General features: G+C 58.0%; 1 protein-coding gene across 2 annotated transcripts in view; it reads left to right on the top strand.

The window, feature by feature from the left end:
- The window catches only part of NUDCD3 (NudC domain containing 3), a 58,063-nt gene extending 35,823 nt beyond the window's left edge, over positions 1–22,240 (top strand). Inside the window, exons 3-6 of one of the 2 annotated variants that reach the window (XM_047694759.1) lie at positions 1,330–1,462; positions 13,072–13,215; positions 18,446–18,634; positions 22,125–22,240. In XM_047694759.1, the coding sequence (XP_047550715.1) occupies positions 1,330–1,462; positions 13,072–13,215; positions 18,446–18,634; positions 22,125–22,151 (493 nt within the window). In that variant the 3' untranslated portion in view covers positions 22,152–22,240. Of the gene's footprint in view, positions 1–1,329; positions 1,463–13,071; positions 13,216–18,445; positions 18,635–20,713 lie in introns of both variants that reach the window. The other variant, XM_047694757.1, reaches the window with a different exon arrangement.
- The last annotated feature ends 502 nt before the right edge of the window (positions 22,241–22,742 follow it).

The raw sequence follows: 22,742 nt of genomic DNA, 5'->3' as shown, positions 1-22,742 counted from the left end.
TGCCCAGCGTGCCTGGCCGTGACCTATCCTGCCTTTTCCACCTTGCTCTCTACAGCTCCTTCCTGAGCTTCCTTCCAGGTTCTGGGGAGGGTCATCCTGGCCTCTTTCAGCCCCGTGGCCTGGGTCTTGACGTTCCCGCCGTCGTCCCTCTGTGTGCATCTTCGTGTCCTGGTGAGGCACAGGTCGGCTCAGGGCCCCGCTGACCTCATTGTCACTTGGAAGTGAGGTGCATCCTGAGGTGCTGGAAGTTAGGACAGTGTCGGATTTGAGGGGGTCACATTTCAGCCCCTAATGGGAGCCAGCTAGCAACCCCACGGGCTGGGCCATGTTGGATGCCCAGGCTCGTGTATAAGGGGTGTGAGGCGGACCCACAGGAGGTAAACACGTTCTCGTCCTACAGCTGCGGCCTGAAAAAGTGCGTCCCTGTGAACCGCCACCTGGCGGAGGCGAGGGCCTGGCGGGGCGCGTGCGCTGAGCCTTTTCCACGTGTGTGCACGTGCACTGCTGGGACCCTCGCGATGCCGCGTCTCTCCGCGGGGCACGGGGCTGCTGTCCGGGCTTCCTTCCGAAGGGCTGGGGACGGTGGCCGAGCCGCGCCGGTCGTCGGGATGGCCGCCTCCGTGACCGGGCTTCTGTCTCTCGTTGAGGCGTTAAACTCGCCGTGGTGGGCTCGTGAGTCCACACTTACTGTGAGCGTGCTGTGTCTGCCGTGCTCAGCGCCGTTCAGTTTCACGGCAGGCTGCACTGTATTTTGTTGCACCTTGGCCAGGCCCGTGTGCGTGTGCGCTGGGCTGGCCCGGCAGATCCAGGGGCGCGGCGGGTGGGTTTCTGGGCAACCTGTGGCTCGGTATGTTGCCCTCGCTGCATGCTCTTTCCCAGGAGAAAGCCGGGGCTGTGGTGGGTTAGGGCGGGAGCTGAGCGGCCGCCGGCTGAGGTGGTTGTGCTGTGCTGTGAAGAGAGGCTCTGCTGAGCAGGTGGCCTGAAAGCAGGAGCCTGGACTGGTCACTGCGGCCCTTTGGTGAGCGACGGGCCTGGTCAGGGAGCTTCGGGAAGCCCGGCAGGCGCGGCGTGCTCTGGGCCGTGGCTACGGATGCTGTCCCCAGCCCTAGGGTGCTTCCCTCAGGGGCTTCTCTGCGGTGTCCCTCTGTCCCCAGAGTTTCCTGGGAAGCTCGAGTAGGAGGGTGAGGACCTGTGCCGCTCAGGCGGAGCGTCTCGGGAGCCAGAGACGGTGTGCGGTCGGGGCCTGCGGCACTCCCGCGGGCAGCGTGCGGCAGGGGCCGCTGGCGTGGGGCGGAGGCCGGGCGCATCTCACCTGTCATTCTTCCGCAGGAGGCAGGAGCAGTTCCAGAGAAACCCTGACAGCTACAACGGAGCCGTGCGCGAGAACTACACCTGGTCACAGGACTACACCGACCTGGAGCTCAAGGTGCCGGTGCCCAAGCACGTGGTGAAGGGCAGGCAGGTAACCATGGGGCTCCTCCGGCTTCTCCGCGCGGCCTCCGTCTTCGGGCACAGGCATCGGGGGTGGCCTCCCTGTCTTCCAGACGCACCTGCCAGCCCTGCTGGACTGCACAGGCGCACCTGGTGGCGGACGGTTCGGGGCCGCTGCTGTCCCGTGGGTCATTCATTGCACGGCGTCTTCGCAGGAAGCACCCCAGAGGACGCAGGGTGGTCGTTACGCCCGTCTCACAGGGGGAGAAGGTGATGTCCCGAGCAGGGACCCCTGGGCTCTGCGGTGGCATGTGGCCACCTGGTCCTGGCTCTGCGGGGCTCCCCCGCAGATGTGGCGCTCACATCTCGAGGTGGTCTCCCCACCTCCGTGAGCATGAGTAGAAATGTGATCTTTCAGCGGGAGACGCGTTTACTCGTAAGTAGGTAGGCTTCACTTTAAAGGGAGAAGCCCCCCGTGGTCTGTGGAGCGGGGTGAGCGGAGAGTGTTCTCACGCTCATCAGCTGGGGCGCGTCCTTGGTGCAGGCATCGCGTAAGCCTGTGGCCTGCGAGGGGAGCGGTGCCTGCCACGTTCCATAGGCGGGACAGTGAGGCCGAGGGCCCGCTCAGCCTCCCGAGTTGACATCGGGAGTGTACCACGTCCCCCACTCTGGCCTGGCCTGGACACTGAGCGTGCCAGAGCGTGTCTGGGTGGCCGTGGCTTGGGTGAGGCTGTGGTTGGCGCAGGGGTGTCGGCCTCCGAGCTCGTGCTGCTTTCCCATGTGTCCGAGCACCCCGGTGGCTTCTTTCCAAGGGACGGTCCCAGAGCACGTGAAATGGAGCTCCTGCGTGAGTTGCCTCTATGTTTTCTGGAAACGACTGTCACGTAAAGTGGCACCAGCTCCTGCTGGTCTGGATGTGTGTGAACCAGGCTGGGCAGTGCACGGCCTTCCAGTTCCCCCATCTCCGCGTGCCGACTCTACCCTGCCAGGCTCCACCTGGAACGGCCCGCCCTGGGTGCGGGAGTCTGCCTCCCGCCAGCATCTGGTGAAGGCGGCCCGTTCTGCTGCACGGGCTTCGTGGCTCCGTGTGGATGTGGCTGGCTGTCACGGCACTATCCCTCGTTTCCCCCTTCACCCCTCTTCCCACCCTGTCCGAGGAGCTCTCACCAGGGTCAGTGACCAAAGCAAGACCTGGCGACTGCGGGTCACCTGCACGGGATCTGGCTCTGCTGACCCCGTCCCCTCTGGTGCTGATAGGTCATGCCGGCTGCTGTAGGTGGCCTTCCTGGGGGAGCGCTTTGCCCAGCATTCTCTGAGGGTCTGTGGGGGCAGGTGCTGATTCAGGCTCACTTTTCGGTGGGGTTGCTTCGCGCACAGGTGAAGGAACTGTGAAACGTGCTGCTGACTTTGCTGATTTACTGTCTCCTGACTATCCGTGAGCCTCTGGAGCTTCTCCAAAAGAAGTTTTGTCAGACCTGGCCCAAAACTAGTGAATTTCTGTTGGCTCTGGAGACTCAGGGGGACCTGGCCTCTCCCACTGTCCTTTCCACCCAGGAGGTGAACTTGCTGGTGACGGCAGTGTGTCTTCCTGACTGCTCTGCCACGAGCCGTGTATTGTGGGGTTCCTGCTGCCCTTCACCACGTCGCCCAAGGGACAGGCCATTGTACCTGGGGGTCACATCCACCCTTCCTGCCGACGGGTGGCCTGAGCTCTGGGGTGATGCACCCTCGCTCTCACCAAGGGCAGCCCTGGGCTTTGCTTGTTCCCGCAGGAGACATTCACAGGGCCTGTGGTGGCCCCCAGGACTCGGACGAGATGGCCGCTCTGCAGCTGACGTCCGTGGGGCTCGGGTGGTGACTGTCGGCAGCGGGGGGCCTGTGCGGGGTGGTCCGCACTGGCTCAGCGCCGGACCCCTTCCTGCCGATGCTCTGCAGTGCCCGGGGCATGCCCTGGAGGCCATGGTGGACAGTGACCCAGTGAGGGTGTCCCGAGCCAGCCGCGTTCCCGGTGCTGACGGTGCCACACGGAGGGGCCGCGTCCGCGTGAGCGCGATGCCTGCTGCCAGCCTGTCTGGCGGCCCCTGTCTGATGTGCGGGAAGCCGCCTCCTTCAGGGCCGTCCTGTCGGTCAGCGGGGCATCTGGTCTTAGCTGGGGTGCGGCTGACGCGCTGGGGTCAGACATGCCGCTCAGCGATTCGATCCTAGTCTGCGGCCAGTCTGGCAGACACCTGTCGCCTTGCGCGGGCGCGGAGTCTCTCCTGTGACCAGGACGCTCCGGATTTCGTCTCTGAGTTACTCCCACGTGGCAACTTGCTCCTAAATCTCTGTGGTCTCTCATTGTTTTAGTGATCTGAGCTTTTTTTGTTTTTTAAAGATTTATTTATTTATTTATTTGACAGACAGATCACAAGCAGGCAGAGAGGCAGGCAGAGAGACAGAGGGAAGCAGACTCCCCGCTGAGCAGAGAGCCCGATGCGGGACTCGATCCCAGGACCCTGAGATCATGACCTGAGCCGAAGGCAGAGGCTCAACCCACTGAGCCACCCAGGCGCCCCTGATCTGAGCGCTTTTGCCATGACTCACTTTAAACTTGGGAATAGGTTTATTTTATGTGTCTTGGCTTTTGCTGGTCTCAGGGTTTTTCCCTCTGAGTCGCGGTGTTCTTCCGGACTGGCTGCCTTCCCACTCTCCCCTGAGGGGCCTGTCACAGCTACCTGGGAGCCGTGTTCATTTTTGGGTTTTGTCTGTGGCGCCTGTCAGATGTCATCGTGACAGCAGCTGTGGTCGCGGGCGCTCGGGGACGAAGTCACACTGGTGGGTGGGGGCGGCAGGGGGCAGACCACGTGCTCACAAAGGGCCCCCGCACTCGTCCCCGCAGCAGCAGAGCGTCGCCTCTCCGGGCCGGGTTCTGTGGCAGCGGCAGACAGGAGAGAGCGTGTGCGGGAGGCGTCCCACAGTCCGTCGCTGGCCACCCGGGGAAGAGCTCACAGCGAAGGTCTGGTCTCGTGTGGGAGAGAGACGCGGTCTGCTGTGCTGAGGAAAGTGGCGTCCCTGTCCTCGGTGCAGAGCAGAGAGAAGGAGCCGTGTGGACACCACAGGCGTCGCCGTGTCGCCGGTGTCGGCTGGGGCTGGGTGGGACCCTGGCCTGGCACCGAGTCCTAGCATTGCGGTGCCGGGACGCCGGAGCCCAGAGATGGGGGGGGTCTAAACCTGTCCGGCTGGTGCCGAAGCCGCAGACCGTCTGGTAGAACAGTGGCGGAGTGGGGACTGGGACCCTGCCTGTCCACCTGTGGCCTTTTGGGGGACAGTGTCACGGCGTTGCTGCAGAGTCACGGCCGAGTAGCTGAATGACGGGCAGATCCTGTCCTCCTCAGTGCGCTGCTTCCTGCCGCAGTGGGGCTGGTCTTTGCCAGCGGGCGACATCCTGCCAGCCGGGGGGCTCACGGCTGTGCCTCACGCCGTCTGTATCTTCGCAGGAACCTTCCAGAACAGTGCTCAGGCTTCTGGCATGTCTTGTACGGCACTGCTTTGCCCCTGAGCTCGGGGCAGCGGGTGGGGTTTGTCTGGAAGCTCTGAACCCCAGTTCCCGTCCTGGAGGGTTTTGGGAGAGCCGGCCTCGGGCGCGGAGGCTCCGGACTCCCGTCTGCTGCACGGCACTTGGCGCCCAGGACGTTCGTCTCTGCGGAGCGCTGGCACGGGTGGCCGAGCGTGTCTCCCCTGCGCCCGCCCTCTTGTCCTCTCCCAGTGCCCACCCCGACCCCAGCATCATTTGTGAGCCTCTGGGACGTTCTGGCAGATGACACGCATGAGACCAAGTAGGAGCGTGTGCTGTCACACACTCCCCCCCCCCCCCCCCCCCCCCAGCGCAATGACATGTTTCTGCCCCTGTTCCCAGTGCGGGCCACACCGGGCGGCTCCGGGCTCTGCCACCGGCTACCATGTCCCCGTGCTTGAAGCAGGTCTGCTCAGGCTGCCGGAACCTCCCGGGTGCCCTGAGCCCACAGCCCCTCGCACCCAGGCTCCCGTCTGCCTCTGTCCCTTCTGGCAGCAAGCTGGGCACGAACCGAGTTCCCTGGTGATAGGCACTGAGGCTGTTTCAGCCTTCCGCCGTTATAGACAACAACACAACGAATGCCCTTTAGTGAATTTTATTTTGGGGGCTCCTGCGTGTTTCAGTCGGTTAAGTGTCTGACTCTTGGTTTCAGCTCAGTTCGTGATCTCAGAGTCGTGGGGTTGAGCCCAGGGTCGGGCTCTGCACCCAGCGGGGGTCTGCTTGAGATTCTTCCTCCCTCTTTCTCTGCCCCCTTCCCCCCAACTCACACATGCACACTTTCTTGCATTCTCTCTCTAAAACAAATCTTTTTATTTGTATTCCTATTTTTTAAAAAGATTTTATTTATTTATTTGAGAGAGAGAGCACAAGTGGAGTGAGGGACATAGGGAGAAGCAGGCTCCGTGCTGAGCAGGGAGCCCGATGCAGGACTCGTTCCTGGGATTCTAGGATCATGACCTGAGCTGAAGGCAGACACTTCTCCAACTGAGCCGCCCATCACCCCATAAATAAATCTTTTTTTAAAAAATAGGTCTGTTCAAGTCCTTTGACTTTTTAAGAAATTGGATTGTCTTTTTGTTGAATTTTAAAAGTTCTTTTAAAGTGTAAATACTGTACTGTTGTTAGATAATTTGCAAGTATTTTCTCTGTCTCCATGAGTTGTATTTTTCCTTTTTTAAAAGGATTTTATTTATTTATTTATTTATTTACTCACTTACTTAGAGAGAGGGAGAGCATGCCCAAATGGGGGAGGGAGAAGCAGGCTCCCTGCTGAGCAGGGAGCCCAACATGGGGCTCGATCCCAGGACCCCAGGATCACTGACCTGAACCAAACGTGGATGCTTCACTGACTGGGCCCCCCAGGCGCCCCTCTTTTTACTTTCTTAAGAGATGGTGTTTTTGAAGCACAAGAGAATCTTTAGTTTTGATAGGGTCTAGAATTTATTTATTCATATATTTTTGGTTGCTCGTGCTTATCTAAGAAACCATTGGCTAATCCAAGGACATGGATGTCTACATTTTTGTTTTCTTCTAAGAGTTTTATAGTTTTAGCTCTTACATACAGATTTTTGATTAATTTTGAGTTCAGTTTTAGACACGGTTTGATGGAATTGTCTAACTTCATTCTTTGCATGTCAGTATCCATTTGTCATAGATGCATGTATTAGAAAGGATAGTCTTTCCCTCACTGAGTTGCCTTGCCACCCTTGTTTAGAATCAATTGACTGCGAATCTGTAGGGTTATTACTGAATTTTAAATTCTGTTCCATTTATCTGTATGTCTATCCTTATGCCGTTGCCACACTGTTTTGATGATTGTTTCTTTGTAGTAAGTTTTGAAATTTTTGTTCTTTTTTAACCCCCTCCACGAGTGCTTTCTTTTATGTTAAATAACAGTTTTCTAGTGTAGTATTTTATTTATTTTTATTATTAATTTTTAAGATTTTTTTTCTTTTTTTTAGAGTGAGAGAGCATGCCAGGGAGGGGCAGAGGGAGAGAGAGCATCTCTAGCAGATTCCCTGCGAGTGTGGAGCCCAGGTGGGGCTCAATCCCAGGACCCCTGAGGTCATGCTGTGAACTGAAATCAAGAGTTAGGCACTTTTTTTTTTTTTAAAGATTTTATTTATTTGACAGACGGAGATCACAAGTAGGCAGAGAGGCAGGCAGAGAGAGAGGGAAGCAGGCTCCCCGCTGAGCAGAGAGCCCGATGCAGGACCCCGGGACTATGACCTGATCCTAAGGCAGAGGCTCTAACCCACTGAGCCACCCAGGTCCCAAGAGTTAGGCTCTCAACCGGTTGAGGCACCCAGGCACCCTGGAGAGTATTTTAATTTCTCATCTTTTTTTTTTTTTAAACTCTATTTTTTGGTTATTGTCTTAGTGTTTTCTCTGGGATTACAATCTATTTCATGTTTCAGATCAATACAACTTAATTTTAATGTGTACCTGGAATTGGCTTTTATATGATAACTTCTGTTCTCTGTTCCTGGTGGTACAGTTGTTTTAAATTAAATAGGAGAGAAAGAGTTAACACAAGGTACATTTACCCTGTCTTTAATATTTATCTTCACCAGCACTCTCTAGTTTTTCACATGGATTCAAGTTACTATCTAGTGTCCTTTCATTTCAGCCTGAAGAACTTTCTCTAGTTTCTTGCAGGGGTTATGTAAGAAAAGATAGGCTTGTTAGGGATGAATTATCTCAGGGTTTTGTTGTTGTTGTTGTTTGTTTGTTTTTTAAATCTGCAAATACTTAATTTTTCCTTCATCTTTGAAGGATAGTGTTGCCTGATGTAGAATTCTTTGCTGACATGCCTTCCCGTCATCCTTTGAATACTCCGCCCACTGCTCTCTAGCCTGCATGGCTCGTTCCTTCCTTTTTTTTTTTCATTCTTTTTTTCTCAGTCTCTTTCTTATTTTATTTATGTATTTATTTATGTATTTGAGAGAGAAAAAGAGAGAACATGAGAGGGGAGCAGGGGTGTGCAGAGGGAGAAGCAGTCTCCCCGCTGAGTAGGGAGCCCCACGTGGGGTCATGACCTGAGCCAAAGGCGGATGCTTCACCAGCTGAGCCACCCGGACACCCTGGCCCATATGCTTTCTCATGACAGGTCAGCTGTTACCCCTGTTGAGGAGCCCTGCCATGTGAGAAGTTGCTTTTCATCCTACTTCAAAGATTCTTTCTTTGTCTTTAGCTTTTTTGACAGTTTGATTTTGATCGTCTAGGTCTTGATCTCTTTGAATTTATCCTACTTGGCATTCGTTGAGCTTCATGAATGTGTGTTTTCAGTCATTTTTTTCATACATTCTTTCTACCCTTTCCTTTCCTCTCCGTCTGTGGCTCCGTTGTGCGCGTTGTGCTTAGTGTGTCCCTCAGTTCTCTGAGGCTCTGTTGATTCTTTCTGTTCCTCAGATGGAGTAATCTCATTTGTCTGAACTTCTGATTTCCTGATTCTTTCTTCTGACTGCTGTGATTTACTTTTGAGACCCTCACGTAGATCTTCTTCAGTTTTTTGACCCAGTTGCTTTTAAATTCCAGAATTTATATTTGGTTCTTTTAAAAAAAGTAGTATCTATTGCTTTATTGATATTCTTCATGAGATGCTATTCTCATACTTTCTTTTAGTTATTTACACATGGTTTTCTTTAGTTTTTTGAGTATATTTATAATAGCTGATTTATAGGCTTTCTACTAAGTCCAGATCTAGACTTCCTTGGGGACAGATTTTATTGTTTGCTTTTGTTTCATGTGTATGGGCTATCTTTTCTTATTTTAGTGACTCTTGTCATTTTTTGTTGAAAATTAGCATTTTAAATAACAATGTGGCAACTCTGGAACTCAGATTCTCCCTTTTCCTCATGGTTTGTTGCTGTTGGTACTTGATGTGATTGTTCTTGGTTTCTTTGATGACTCTTCTGAACTAATTTTCTAAAGTCTGTATTCTTTATTGTGTGTGGTCAGTGAAGTCTCTACTTGGTGAACTTAGTGATCAGCAAATGATTGGACAGACTTTGTTAAACACCTAGAACCAGTGAATTTCTCTCCTAAGGGACTCCACGTACGTATTAGGGCCTGCCTTTAACACTTAGACTAGCAGTTGAAAATTTTGCCTTAGCCTCCACTTGCACATGCTGAGTCTCAAAGTTGGCCAGTGGTGAGAGGTTAGGACCTCACCGAAGGGCTTTTTCTAAGCCTACACATGGTCTGCACATTCATGTGTCCCAAGTTTTCAGAATCTCCATGGACATTATATTCCACAACTTTCCCTTTTATTTGCCTCAGCTGTTATCCACTATTTCAGTCAGCTGTGAAGTTAAAATACTTGCTTCTAATTGTTTTCAACAAACACTTCTTGGGGAAAAAAGGCTTTTCTGAGTCCATTTAAAAATAGCCTAACAAGTGGGGTCTTCTAGGGAACCATCCCACAGCTCAAGTAATCAGAGTTCTTTGGGAATGAAGCTTTGAAGGAGCTCTAGGTCCTTTGTGCTTCCTCTGATGGCTGCCAGGCTGTACTGGGAATGTGGATTACCAAGGGGCTAGAGAGTGAGAATGGATCTAGGGGTAAGTTAAAATGTCATAAAGCTTGTTTTTCATGAATAAATGCTCTCTGGGTTCCTGCAAACCTTTGGTTAGTTTCCAAAGTTCAGAAAAAGTACATATTGACAGTTTTTGCCAATGTTCTTGTTGCTTTTTTGAAAGAGAGCTTTTTTGAAGGTGTTACTCTACTATTTTCATTTTTGGATCAGGAATTTCTTGGGTAGCTTTTTGTTTTCCTGGTGTTTCTTGCTTTCTTTTTAACTTGTAAAAAATAGTATCCTTTCATCGTAATGTCCAAATCACCCAGACTCACTAGTACAGTGTATTTGTCTAGAATTGCTTGTCCTGAAGTCCTGTCACCTCTGATTCCAGTCTGGACCAGTTGTGTTTCAGTTCTGCTGTATAGCTCCCATCCTGGAGCTTCCATTCACTGTACTTCTAGATTATAAATTCAGTATTTTGGATCCCTTTTGGATCTTCCTTTCACACCCAGTTTTATTAAGATAAAATTGACATATAACACTGTATTAGCTTTGGTGTATAACATAAGGCTTTGATATCTGTATTGCAGAATGGTCCTCACGGTAGGATTTGTTACACTTGTGACTGTACGTAGAGTTTTGTGTGTGTGCGATGAGAGTGTCGGAGTTCTTCTCTCTTAGCAGCTTCTGCACACATGGTGTACTGTGTTGTGAGCTGCTGTCACCATGCTGTGCAGGAGGTCCAGGCCCCACTGACCTTCTTAATGGGCGTTTGTGCCTTTGGCCCTCTTCTCCCCTGGTCTTCCTCTGGTTTGTTTTTTTCCCTCATTTTGCTGGGCTGTTGCCTCAAGGAACTTTTTCAAGGTACGTTGTAAGTAAGGGATTCTTGAATGTCTTAAATTGTAGTTATTTTAAACTTCCCCATATTTCATGGTTTGGGTGTGAATGCAAATCTAACTTCAAAAAAATTCTCCTCTTAGCAGATCGAAGGTATTGCCTGCCTTTTGTCCTGTGTCCGGTGTTACTGGTTCTAGAGATCTCTTCTGTTCAGGTTCTTGTGAGTAAACTTTTATCCAGGGATAAAAAAATCCCTGGTCTTTGGAATTTTTAGGGCCGTAGTTCGGATTCTTGGTGTTCTGAGCGCATGCACCTTGTGTGCATCATGTTTTGGTCCTTCTGCACAGCTCTTGGTCGCTTTTGTCCTAAGGCACGTTTTCCTCCACTCGGGAGCATTGTCTTGTTGCTGGATGGTTTCCTGCCACCCCCCCCCCCCCCCGCCCGGATCGGTCCTTGTCTCTAACTTTATGTTTTTTGACTTTGTTTTCCAGTCTTTTTTATTTTTTAAGATTCTGTTTTAGCCTCTATATATTTAATTCTAAGTGGTGTGTGTATGTGATTGTTCTATTTTCATATTTCATTTTAGTTCCATAGTTACACCTCTCACACCTCCCTGAGGATATATACTGGAAATACTTTAGAATTTCCTTTTTTCCTATTCATCCTGTAGTCTTCTTTTTTTTTTTTTTTTAAAGTCTTTGTTTTTTAATGTTGCTGGTTTAAGGATGCCTTTCTTAATTCCCTGGTAGTTTTTTTTTTTTTTTTTTTAATTAAAAAATAGATCTTCTCTATTCTTTTGAGTAGGGGATGGTGTTGATGGTTTCTCCATTATGTATCTGAGGTCTACTACTCTACGGCTGCTGAGAGCCGAGGGGCCGACTGGCTAGCCTTACGTACAGCACATGGGGCCAACCGCCCACGCAGTCCCCTCAGACTGCTGGTTGGTGTCTCTGGAGCATGGCCCCCATCAGTCTGTACCACAGTGGGGTACTTTCCCTTCTGACGGGGCTGCAATAGCTGTCCCAGGGCTGACTCTGAGAGGCTCTGCTCCCGTCCTCCCTACCTGCCGACCGCCAGCCGGAAGCCCCTCGCAGCTGAGGCTCCCACATGCAGACCAGCAGACCCTTCGCCCGTCCCTGCTCTTCTCCTGGTCTCCTCATTTCCTCCTCCTCCTTCCTCCCTTGCATTGTCTGGGGGCGGTTTTCTCTTTGTGTCTTGTTCCTGTCAGTTTCTGTGGTTCACAGAGGCTGGGACACACACAATCACCCTTCCCAGAGTGATATCTCGAACTGGAAGTGTCTCCTGTCTGGGTCCCCTTTGGTGCTTTGGCTCATCCCCTGTTGTGCAAGCCTTGCAGTGTGAGAAGCTTGCCCAAATTTGGAAATTACCGTGTTATGTAAAGTTGGCTGGGAGGATTTTATTAAAGTGAGCTTGCTTCTGGGGCACCTCCACCGCACATCCAAGTTCATGGTCAGGGACACCGTCTGGGAGTGTGCCAGGCTGCTGTTGAGTTCCATGGGATGCCGAGTAAGCCGCGTTGGGCCCGTGTCCTTGCAGAGCCAGCCGAGTAAACGGGACACCTGCAGAGGTGGGGTGAGGGGGCAGCTGTGCCCACAGGACACCCCTGCCCCGGGTTTGGGCTCAGTGTGGGCCGTGGGTCACTCCGCTCCGTAGGAGCTCTTTCGTCCCCGCCCACTCAGTCCAGGAGCTCCTGCTGTCTTGCCAGAGAGCCGCCTGACGGTGCCGACTCCAGAGCTGCAACCCTCCGCGGCCCGTCTTCCACGGGAGGGCATTTGCAGTGCAGTTAGGCTGCGGGAGCTGAGCTCCAGTCCTCCGGAACTTGGAGAGTTCCTGCTCAGTGCTGTACGAGCGTTCAGCGAGCACTTACCAAGCCACGTGGGAGGGTCGTCTCCAAACAAAAGCAGATGGAGTGCCCCCCCCCCCATAGGCCTGAGTTCTCTCTTCCAGTGTCTGTTCGGGTAATGCACGCATTATGCAGATGCTGTCATAAAAAGATTCTGCAGTATAGACACACATTTTAGAGTTTAAAAAGAATTGAAATGGCGTAGCGACGAGTTCTGCGTTCTTTCCTCTTCCAGTTACTGACCTGACAGACCTCCAGGGGTTCACGAGCCAGGGTTCCAGCAGGTCCCAGTGTGGTTGTGGAGACAGATGACAGGGAAGAGGGGAGAGACTGTCCAGGACAAGTGTCCCCAGTGAGAGGATGGTAAACTGAGAGGCTGGGTTTTTCAAGAACAGGGGTGCCGGCCTCACTGTCCCTGGGGAGGGCACAGTGGCTCACGGCTGGAGACCGGGCAGGCATGTGGGGGTTCGGCCCTCCCGGGCATCCTCCGGGGCTGTGCTGCTGACGAGGCCTGACAGCAAGATGGGGGTAGGAGGCACCCCCACACCTGCACCAGCCGTGCTTGCTTTCCGCCATGGGCATTGGTCTCCCCTTTGGAGAAGGGATTTCTTTGGAAAACCAGCAGTTTTCCCTGTGTCGTCATTGCGCATGTTGAAACAGAACTTCCAGTAACGTTCTCTTGAAGGAGACGGCGGTGTGCGGGCTGCTCCCGTGCTGCTGGGTGGGTGGGACGCTCTTCGTCCAGAATGCCCATGGGCCCCCAGGACGGCCTTGCCTCCTGCTCCTCTATGGTATGCAGCCAGGTTCTGCTTGGGAATGTGCCGGGCACCATCGTCCCAGCAGAGTGACTCCCTTCTGCTCCGTTCCAGGTCTCGGTGGCCCTGAGCAGCAGCTCCATCCGTGTGGCTGTGCTGGAGGAGGATGGGGAGCACGTCCTCATGGAAGGGAAGTTCACGCACAAGGTCAACACTGAGAGCTCCCTGTGGAGCTTGGAGCCCGGCAAGTGCGTCCTGGTGAGTATGGGCATTGGTGCTGGAGCTCAGGGAGGGGGTAGGGGCCGCACCACCGCGAGGCCTGGATTCTCGCTGTCCGGGGCGCAGCTCGGAGGCGCCCTTGCTGGCCTCGGCCCCGTGGGGTCGCAGCAGGTGGTTCTCTGGAGTGGAGCCGTTGTTAAGGTGAAGTGCCTGGTCCTCCGTCCTTGCCCCACATGGTGGCCATGCGTGGTGACCACAGTGGAGCTCCTGCGGGGTCACCCCCAGAGTGTGGCCGTGCCTGCGTGGGATGCCCCCTCAGTCCCAGAGGCTTCCGCTCGCCCGTGACCTGGTTACATCTGAGGCAGAACCAAATGAGTGAAAAATTGAAAGGCAGATCGAATTTCATGGACGTCCTCCCGGGGGGTGCAGAGCCGGCAGGTTCACACGGACCGGCTCATTTGACAGAGGGGAGCTCAGCGGCCCACGCTCCTTGGGGCTGCGCAGAAGCCAAGCAGAGAGCTCTCTGGCGCTCCCGTTCCAGGCGCCTTCGGTAGCCCCGCGCCCCTCCTTAGGGCCTCACGCAGTCTGCTGAGAGGGTGCAGGTCGTCAGGGACAGACCAGGGCAGGTCCGTGACAGAACCTCAGGGTTTCACACAGACCCACTCCTCACATGCGCTGGAAACAGGGAAGGGAAGTTTCAGTTTCACGTTCGTGGGCCGGGCGCCCACGGGGAGGGGTCTGCCGTGCAGGGGTGCTGAGGAGTGCTCACGGGGCCCTCTGCGTGATGAGGACAGCAGGTCGTGGGCACAGGCCAAGTCCACCTGCTCTTGTTCTCAAGCTTGCTTTGCGCCCAGCCCTGCCCCCCGAGGCCTCTGGCCCTCTCTGGGGGAGTGGGACAGTCGTGGTCTCTCGCCATCATGCCATGCCTCCGTGTCCCCCAGTACACCTGAACCGTTCCCATGTTCCGGCCCTGTGGCCAGTCGTATCTCAGCCCCCTCCCTGCTGCAGAGTGCTTGCACAGGCCTGGCCTGCCTTGTGCTTCACGGGTTGTGGGAGGTAAAGTCTGGGTCTCCTCACCGCCGTACCCCAGCCTCCCCGCGGCCAAAGGCTCATCCCATCCTAGTGGAGCTCCAAGACCCGAGATCCAGGGTGCTGCTGCCTGCGGACAGGGTGGAGGGTGGCTCCCGAGCAGCGCCCCCGAGGGAGGCCCAGGGGCACCTGGTCGCGGTGCGCCCACGAGGAGCACATCTCTGGAAGCCAGCAGCACGCTGTCTGTCGTGGCGCCACTGCCAGGATGTGTGAGGCGGCAGCCCTGCGCACATGGGCTGGCCGTGCGCTCACTGGTGCTTGAGGCTCCCGGCCGCTGCCCTGGTGGCCGTCAGGGTCGCCGCCCGCTTACTGTTTTTTACCGCTGTGGGATCCCTGAGCTCGTCTGGTCCAGCCTTCGGTTGGTAGAGATGACTTGTGACTTCGTCACGGCCGTGTTGCCATTTTCTGTGTTTTGCTTGTGAGTGCCTGGACACGGCTGTGGCTCGTGGCAGATGGTGAGCTCCTTGTCACCTGGCTGCCACTTCTGAGTGCACATGGGGCCTGTTTAACTTCCCAGAAGCTCGCCTCACAGACAGGGACACGGAGGCACCACAGGATTGTGACTCGCCCGAGGCGGAGCCCGACCCCTGCCCCAGAGCCCACCTGCTCCCTCCCTCTCTGCCTCCGGCTGTGGCTGCAGGGCGCCCCGGGGGGGAGCGCATGTGCGGCCAAGGGAGGCCTTCCTCCCATCCGCCTGCATGGTGTCCTTCTGCCACTGGCCTTCCTAGTTTGCTAGTTCAGCCAAGCGGAGCTCGCAGCGGGCAGAGGCCACTTGGCACTGCGTATGAATGTGACTTCTGGGAGTGTTACCCGCTGACAGGGTCCGTGTGGGAGCCCTCAGGGGCACGGGTGCTGGACGGGTTCCTTCTTGCAGGCCACGGAGCAGCTTGACTGTCAGCAGCTGGCACTGTGTGTGCAAGGGCCTCACCACTTGCCTGTGCTCCCCCCGAGCTTGCCCGTCGGCACAGCCTTGGCATAGTGGGTGTGCTCTGTGCATGGGATGTGGGACTTCTCCCTGCTTCCCCTCCTGACCACGGGCCATATTCTGGGCTTCTTGGCTCATTTGTTGGTGGTGCAGCTGAGCAAGCACGTTGCTCTGACGTGTGATGACCCTCACTGCTTTTGCTGCTGGGAGCATGTGCCACGTCCCTGGGGCCTCGGGGGTGGGCGGTGGAGCTGCCGCACCTGCCACAAACCTCAGCTCCGCTTGGCCCTGCCTGGCTTTGGTAGTCCCGTCAGCCGCACGGGACCTCTGCTCCTGACCGTTAGGATGAGACTGAGAGCCTTGGTTGGTCCGTCTGCTGACATCTCTAGGTTGCTGACGGTTCAAGACCAGGCCCTGTGATGGGCACGAGGGCTGCTGAGGAACACGTCAAGGGCCAAGGGCTGTAGCAGGCCGCGACGAGCTCCAGTGTCCTTGCCAGAGCCTGGAATCTGCGAATGGGGCCTTATGAGAGAACAAGAGGGAGGCTGGGGACAGAGGAGGATGCGCAGGAGGACTGGCGTGAAGACAGGCAGACGCTGGGGAGATGCAGCCACCGCCTGTCCCTGGAGACCTCGGGAGGGAGCCCAGCTCTGCAACACCTCGATGTTGGGACTTCTGCCCTCTGGACTCAGAGAATACGGGGCCCCGAGGGGCAAGACTGCCTTGAGGGCCTCATGGACCATGAGGGGTGACCCAGAGTCTGTGGCCCCTGGGCCTCTGAGCTCCCAGCGGCAGGCCCTGGGCCCGAGTGGGTGCGCGTCAGGCGCGCCCGCAGGCTTCCCAGCAGGCAGGCGGCGGCTCAAACTGGATGATAGCTCTTGCCTCCCTCCCTCCCACACTCGGGAATGTTAAACGAGGCTCCTTGCCTCTCAGGCAGGCTCCTTTCTCGGCTCGGAGACGTGGAGTCAGCGCCGCCCCCGTGCCATGCTGTCCCAGAGGCGCCCCGGCGCCCTGTCCTTGTTTCCCCCCAGGTGGTGCCAGCGGCCCCCTCTGCTAGGGCGGGTTCCTGCCCGGCTTAGCGCTCGCCGAGCGTGTGTCTGCCGTGGACCCCGAGTGTGTGTGTGCGGGCTGTGCCCCCACGTCCTCAGATGACTTAGGTCGTTCCCTCAAGTTCGGTTCTCGGCAGTGGAGCTATTGCCTCACCGTAGTCTTTGGCCACGTGCCAGCGGACGCGCTCCTGCGCCGTGTGCGGGGTCGCCAGTCCCTGTGCGACCCTAACTTACCGTGGCCGGGCTGCCCGCACTCCTTCCTCTCTCCCGCTCGGCCCCCTGGTGAGAAGCGCTGTCCTGTCGCTTGTGTCCTCGGTGGCCAGCAAGGTCACAGAGCGTGCATCATCCGTCCCGGCGATGGGCTTGGGGAACTCTGCGTTTTGGCGAGCGCTGGAAGCCTGGAAACCCGTCCACCTAAAGGCCTTCGGCACTCGGGACGGTCAACACCGTGGCGCTCCCGATTAGCTATTCAGGAAGACGCTGGGAAATGGGCACGCGGAAGGATGGCGGCATCTTTGGGCGTGGAACCAGAGCCAGCACCACAGCAGCGCGCCCCTTCCTGCCTGCGACCGTGGCTGCTGGGTGGCGTGGACCGACCGCGGGGATAGCACGCTGAGTGCAAGCAGGGGCGGCGGGGGTGGGCAGAGCACCTGGTGTGCGCGGTGGGGGAGGGGAGCGTGAGGACATGGTGGCGTGGGGCTCCTTTCGGGGTGAGGACGGTGTTCTGAAGCAGACAGCGGCGGTGTTTGCCCCACACCGAGCGCTCAGCGCACTGAATTGCTCGTGTCGGAACCATCAGCTGATTTCATCTCGAAACGTGGTGTTTTTAAAGGTCATGCTTGGCTTCTCTTGGATTTTGTTGGGTTTGCGAAGTGCCTGTGCAGGCAGCAGGGCCCAGGAGGTCCTTGTTTGCAGAGTCGGCCTGTCCTGCCCGGGAACCATGTGGTTCTCCAGCCATGTGGAAGGGCCGGCGGCGGAGCTCCTGGCAGTGCGGGGCTAACCCCTGCCGTGGCCTTGGGAGAGTGGGGCTGATGGCCACAGAGCAGCTCTGCCCTTAGCCCTGCACGGTTGGGCGTGGGAGGTGCTAACTCTGGGGTGTGTGCAGTGCCCTTGACAGGGGTGACGACAAGGGGGCCTGCAGGTAGGAAGAGCCTGAGGGTCTCTGTCCCCCAGAGGGAGAGCGGCCTGGAAGTGCCTTGGAGTGCTGTCCAGGAACAGCAGGAACAATGAGGCCTCTCCCCCGGAAGGTTCTCATGCATTGGAATGCAGATCTGTATTCGGCGGAGGTGGGCTGCGTTCTCGATACTGGGGTCTCAGAGGGCCGGGTCAGGTCCCTGCACACAAACTGGGGAGCAGAATCTGGGAGAAGCGGCTAAACAGAGCACCCCAGATGCCAGCCGTGGCGTTGGCAGGGAGCAGTCCCTCATCTCCGAGCCCACGGCCTCATCCTCCCGTCTTCAGGCCCCACACCCGCTGGGGTACTCAGCAAGGGGGAGGCTTATTCCATCCTCGGACGTTGACAGCCTGCTGTTACCTGGACACCCTCTTGTTGTGTGACCTGCCCTGTATCTGTGCCTGCACCCTGAGTTCTTCTGCAGGACTGGGATGGAGCCCTGCTTTGGTGGCCGGGGCCGGACGTTCGGGGGGGCTGGGCTCAGGCACATGGCGTTCTCACAGTCATCCCTGATAGGGGCCAGTTCCCGACCTGTGGTGTCACAGTTGCCCTCTGGCCAAGAACCCTCTCCTTGGGGTGCTGCTCTGAGTGACAGCTAACCTGGCGCAGGCCAGTCTTAACCCGCCCTGCCTTCAGGATGTGATTGGGGGTTTTGTGCTTTTGGAGACTACGTGGACAGTGGGCCGCCCGCCAACCTATTTTTGGCCCCTGAGGAGCTCTGCCACCAGCCCACAGGGAAGCATGCTGTCTGGGTCCTTCCTGTGTGCTACCCTGGCTTTGGGGTTGTGTTGGAAGCAAGGGAAGTCCTTGGGGGTGTGGTGGGTGAGCCGGAACGACGAGGGAGAAGGATGTGGATGGAGGCCCCTGTCCCTGGCCATGTAGGGAGGCTGGGGTGGGGGTCAGGCTGGGGTCCCGGCCGCCGAGCAGGTGCGGGGCGCTCACGCCCGCGGGTCCTCCGCCTCCGGGAGAACCTGGGGTGGGGGGCGACGAGAGCCTCCCTCACACGGAGTGCTGTGTGCCCGCTTGTCCCAGGTGAGCCTGAGCAAGGTGGGCGAGTACTGGTGGAGCGCCGTCCTGGAGGGCGAGGAGCACATCGACATCGACAAGATCAACAAGGAGCGCTCCATGGCCACGGTGGACGAGGAGGAGCACGCCGTGCTGGACAGGCTCACCTTCGACTACCACCAGAAGCTGCAGGGCAAGCCGCAGAGCCACGAGCTGGTGAGGGGCGTGTGGGTGGGGGCGCTGGGGGCCGCTGCGGGGGGGTCTGCCGCGGGGTCCTCACCGGGGCTGTGGGGCGGGGCGCCGTTTCCACCGTGCTCAGAGCCCTAGGGGGCGGGGCTGGGACGCGCAGCTGGTCCACACAGACGTGGGACCGCGCACGCGAGGCCAGCTCTCTGGGGTCGGGGGGGTGTGGGGGGTGCCCAGACAGCCCCTCCCTGAGCCCCGGGAGGACCCTCCGCAGAGTTGTGGGGAGCCAGGCCCAGCCTTGCCACAGGGCCCTGGGGAAGAAAGAAAGAATCCTTCCGAGTCACCTTGGAACGTCGGAGGAAGGGCAGGAGGGGTCCACGTGGGCAGAGGTCGTCCACACTGTGCGCAAGCAGAGGTCCACAGCGCGCAGCACGTGCCGGGGGTGGGAACGAAGGTTGGCTGGGCGCGCTCGCTCTTCCTTGTGTGGCGCTCCCACAAGTGGCCGCTGAGGCGAGGAAGGGTCGCTTCCCTCCGGCTCGTGTGCGCTCCTCAGTGTGACGGGCAGTGGCCAAGGCCTGTCTCGTGGGGGCGGGGTTCCTCATTTGTTCCACCTGTGTCGACACAGGGCCCCCCCCATGCCACTCAGGGTTGAGGCGTCCTCACTGGTCCTCCCGGTGTCGCTCCTGCCGCGCTTTCCTCAAGGCCCCCACGCAGACAGCCTCGTTCCTGCGACGGTCACTCAGGGAGTGCGACTGCACGCCGGTCGGGCAGGGCTGGCTGGGTCATGGACTGCAGTGCCCCTGAGAGGAGCGTCAGGTGCTGGTGCCAGCTCGTGTCCAAGGTGGCCGGGTGGCTCAGGCACCAGGGCTGCGGCCTGGATCCCGAGTTGGTTCCTGCCTCAGTCCTCCTGCCCCGAGTCTCTGAACCTTCCCCTGGTCGGGCTCCCTGACCACCTGGGCCTATAGGTGGTCTCCCACTGTCGCAGCCAAGCTCGCAGGTGGGGGCCTTGCCCTCGTGGGCATTGGTAGCCGCCTCGGGCCGTTACGGGACTGCTGCCTATGGCCACCAGAAGAAAGCCGTGTGCACTCGGGGCCATGGAGGGGCCCCGAGCACCGCCGCCTGCAAGTGGCCGGGCTCCCAGGCCCACGTACGCCTGCATGGGGAGCAGGAGGCTCTCGCCAACGGGCCCAGGGACAGACACTCGATGGGGACGTATCTGAAGAAGAGCTTTAGCGGTGCTGCCGTCTCACGGACAGGTCTCTGTGCCTCGAGTCGGAAGGGGGCCCCGCGAGGACTTGACGTGTACCAGGGGCAGCGTGCGGCCTTGGGGCACGTGCATGCCGGGCACTCCGAGCCCACATGGGGGAGACGGGGGCTGCTGTGCCCCTTGCCCAGGTGACCCACTCTCGAATGGCTGGCACCAGCACTGCCGTCCAGGATTCCTCTGTGCTCAGCAGGGATTTGGGGAGGGTGTGTGCACACGTGGACTGTCCTCGCACGTGGCTGTGAGGGACGCATCGTGTGGGGAGCGGGTTCAGACCACGAGCACGAAGGCAGGAGCACTGTGCCGGGAGCTGGCGGTGAGGGAGCCAGATCTGGGGAAGCTTATGGCCATGGACATTTGAACTGGAGGAAGCAGGTCCCCGGGAGAAGTAGGAAATATGGGGGCAGGGGGTCAGCAGGACTGGCTGGTGGCTCCCAAGGAGATAGGGCCTGGGGGTGTAGTAGGGGGGGAGCAGGAGTTGGACGACCCTGGGTGGCCCCAGTACACAGTCCTCACCAGTGGTCAGGGCTCACGTGGGGCTCCTGTCCAGAGAGTGGCTGGCGGGGAAGGGGCTTGGAAGAGGGCGGCAGGAGCTGGAGAGGAGGGGTGGTTGGGCCTGTGAGGGGCTGGGGTGCTTTCCAGGCCCTCGGTGTGGTTGTGCACCCCAGGTTGGCAGGGGTCCGTTAACCTTGGCACGTGTCGGCCGTGCTCGCGGCTGCACCACTGAGCTTAATGCCGAGGGAGAGGGGCCGTGGCAGGAGGCACGGCAGATCCTCGCGTGCAGGGTGGGAGCGAGTGCCGTCCTGGGCCGTGCGCTAACCTCTGTGTCTGTTTTCTGTTTGTAGAAAGTCCATGAGATGCTGAAGAAGGGCTGGGATGCTGAAGGCTCCCCCTTCCGAGGCCAGCGATTCGACCCGGCCATGTTCAACATCTCCCCGGGGGCCGTGCAGTTCTAGTGCCCGGAGGAAAGGGGGCGCGCCCCGGGCTCCCTCCTGCCAGGGACTTACTGGCGGGTTTGCCCTCGCCGTCGTTCCTCTCCAGGGTGGACCCGCGGCACCCGGCGCTGCACCTCTGGACTGTTGGGAGCAGCACGGGGCGAGCGGGACGCCGCCACCCACTCTCCTCTGGCTGCTGTGCGCACGCTCTGCTTGCTTTCCTCGTGCTGGGGGCTAGGCGTGGGTGCCGGGCCAGCTGCTGACCCGCGGGGGGTGGGGGGCGCCCTGGACATGACCTCTTCCTGCACCTGTGCGCGTGTGGTGTCGCTTGGCATTTGTATGCGTCCGCTGCCTGCTCAGCCCCGTCACAGAGCAGCAGAAGGTGGGTCCTGGTCGCTGCTTCTGAACGTGGGGACACCGCCCCGAGTGGCCACAGGCACAGCAGGAACTGTCCTCCACGTCTTCTTGTGGGACCCAGTTCTCATCAGAGAGCCAACTGGGTGTCCTCGGGAGAGCAGAGCGTGGCGCCCCTCCTCCTGTGTCCGCTGTGCCCCTGCTCCGCCAGCTGGGACCGTGGCGTGTTGGGTTGTCGGCCAGCGGGTCTCTTGGGGCCTCCCTCGTGGCTCTGTCCTTCCGGCTGACAGGGACTCCTTTCTGGGTGATGGTCCTTTTGGGAACAGCCCCTGTCACCCGAGTAGGTGGGAGCTGGCTCGTCAGTCCTGTGGGGGCAGGTATGTGGCTCGCGGAGGCCAGAAATTGGTGGGGATTCCTGAATGTCTCTTTCCCAATACCCCTGGGAAGCCTCGGGTGGCTCTGGTGCCGTCAAGGGAAGTGCAGACACCAGGTCGCTGAGGGGGGAGCATTGTTAGGGATGCGGAGCCCTGTCCCCTGTAGTAGGCTCTGCGGCCGGTCATGGAACTGCTGAGACTCATCCTCGGGGCCTCTGGGATGTGCGCGCCTGTCCCACGTCACCGGCGCCTTGTGTGAGAACTGTTCTGGGTGGTCTCGGGTCCTGGGCCACACCGTGAGGGTCTTCTGGCATGACGAGGTGTGGCGTGTGCCCGCACCCCAGCTACTTGGGAGACTGGGGACCATGGACTCTGTGGTCCCTTGTCTCCCCCTGTCTGACATTATAGTCAGTGTTGGTTTCTGCCCGTCCTGCCTGTCGTGACAGTGGCTCCCCCGGCCTCTGGGAGTGGTGGGCCGGGCCGAGGTGCTGGTCCACGCGGTGGAGGGCGGGCTGTCCTCACGGGCGTCCTCTGACCCTTGCTGCTGGCCTGGGCCCTGGAGCCGGTGCAGCCTGCGTGTTTTCTCTCTCCAGACGCGGCCGCCGCCGATCGGCCACTGAGTTCTGTCAGCCGAGGTCTGCGGAGAGCAGGGTGCCGGTCTGTGAAGTCCCTCTCTAGTGTCAGTTTGCAATAAATCTGTGTTTAAGCACCGTGGTGTCCGTGTGTGTCATTTGCTGCTGAGACTTCTGTGTGTGCGTGTGGCTGTTTCCGGAACTCCAGCCGGCTCCATACAAAGCAGACCCCAGAGTGGGGGATTCCTGTGTGTTTGCAACATCACTTGTCTCTGACGTGTGATTTTCAGAAGATCAGAGGTTTTGATCTAGAAAAAAGGATTGCGGCTGCAGAGCTCACATGGGTTTCCAGCAGGTCCTGAAAACCCAAGGTGAGCACAGGGTCCCGAAGCCTCCACCAGAGGACCCCTCCCCCCGCGCCCCATGGAACAGCGCTGGCCCCGCTGTGCTGGGCTCTCTCATCTGCCTGCACCCTCGCGGGCACCGTGGGATCGTGTCGCCCCCGTCCCTGGGGACCGTGCTCAGTGGGCAGGACCTGGTGGTCCTTCTTGAATGAATGGAGGGAGGATGCATGGTCCGTTAGCACGCAGATGTCCAGGACTAGGCATAACTCAACGGGGACGAGTGGCCCCATCTTTC

This window comes from Lutra lutra, chromosome 11, assembly GCF_902655055.1.
Source record: "Lutra lutra chromosome 11, mLutLut1.2, whole genome shotgun sequence".
Lineage (NCBI taxonomy): Eukaryota > Metazoa > Chordata > Mammalia > Carnivora > Mustelidae > Lutra > Lutra lutra.
The sequence above is the reverse complement of the archived record's forward strand: the minus strand, read 5'-3'. Positions and strand labels throughout refer to the sequence as shown.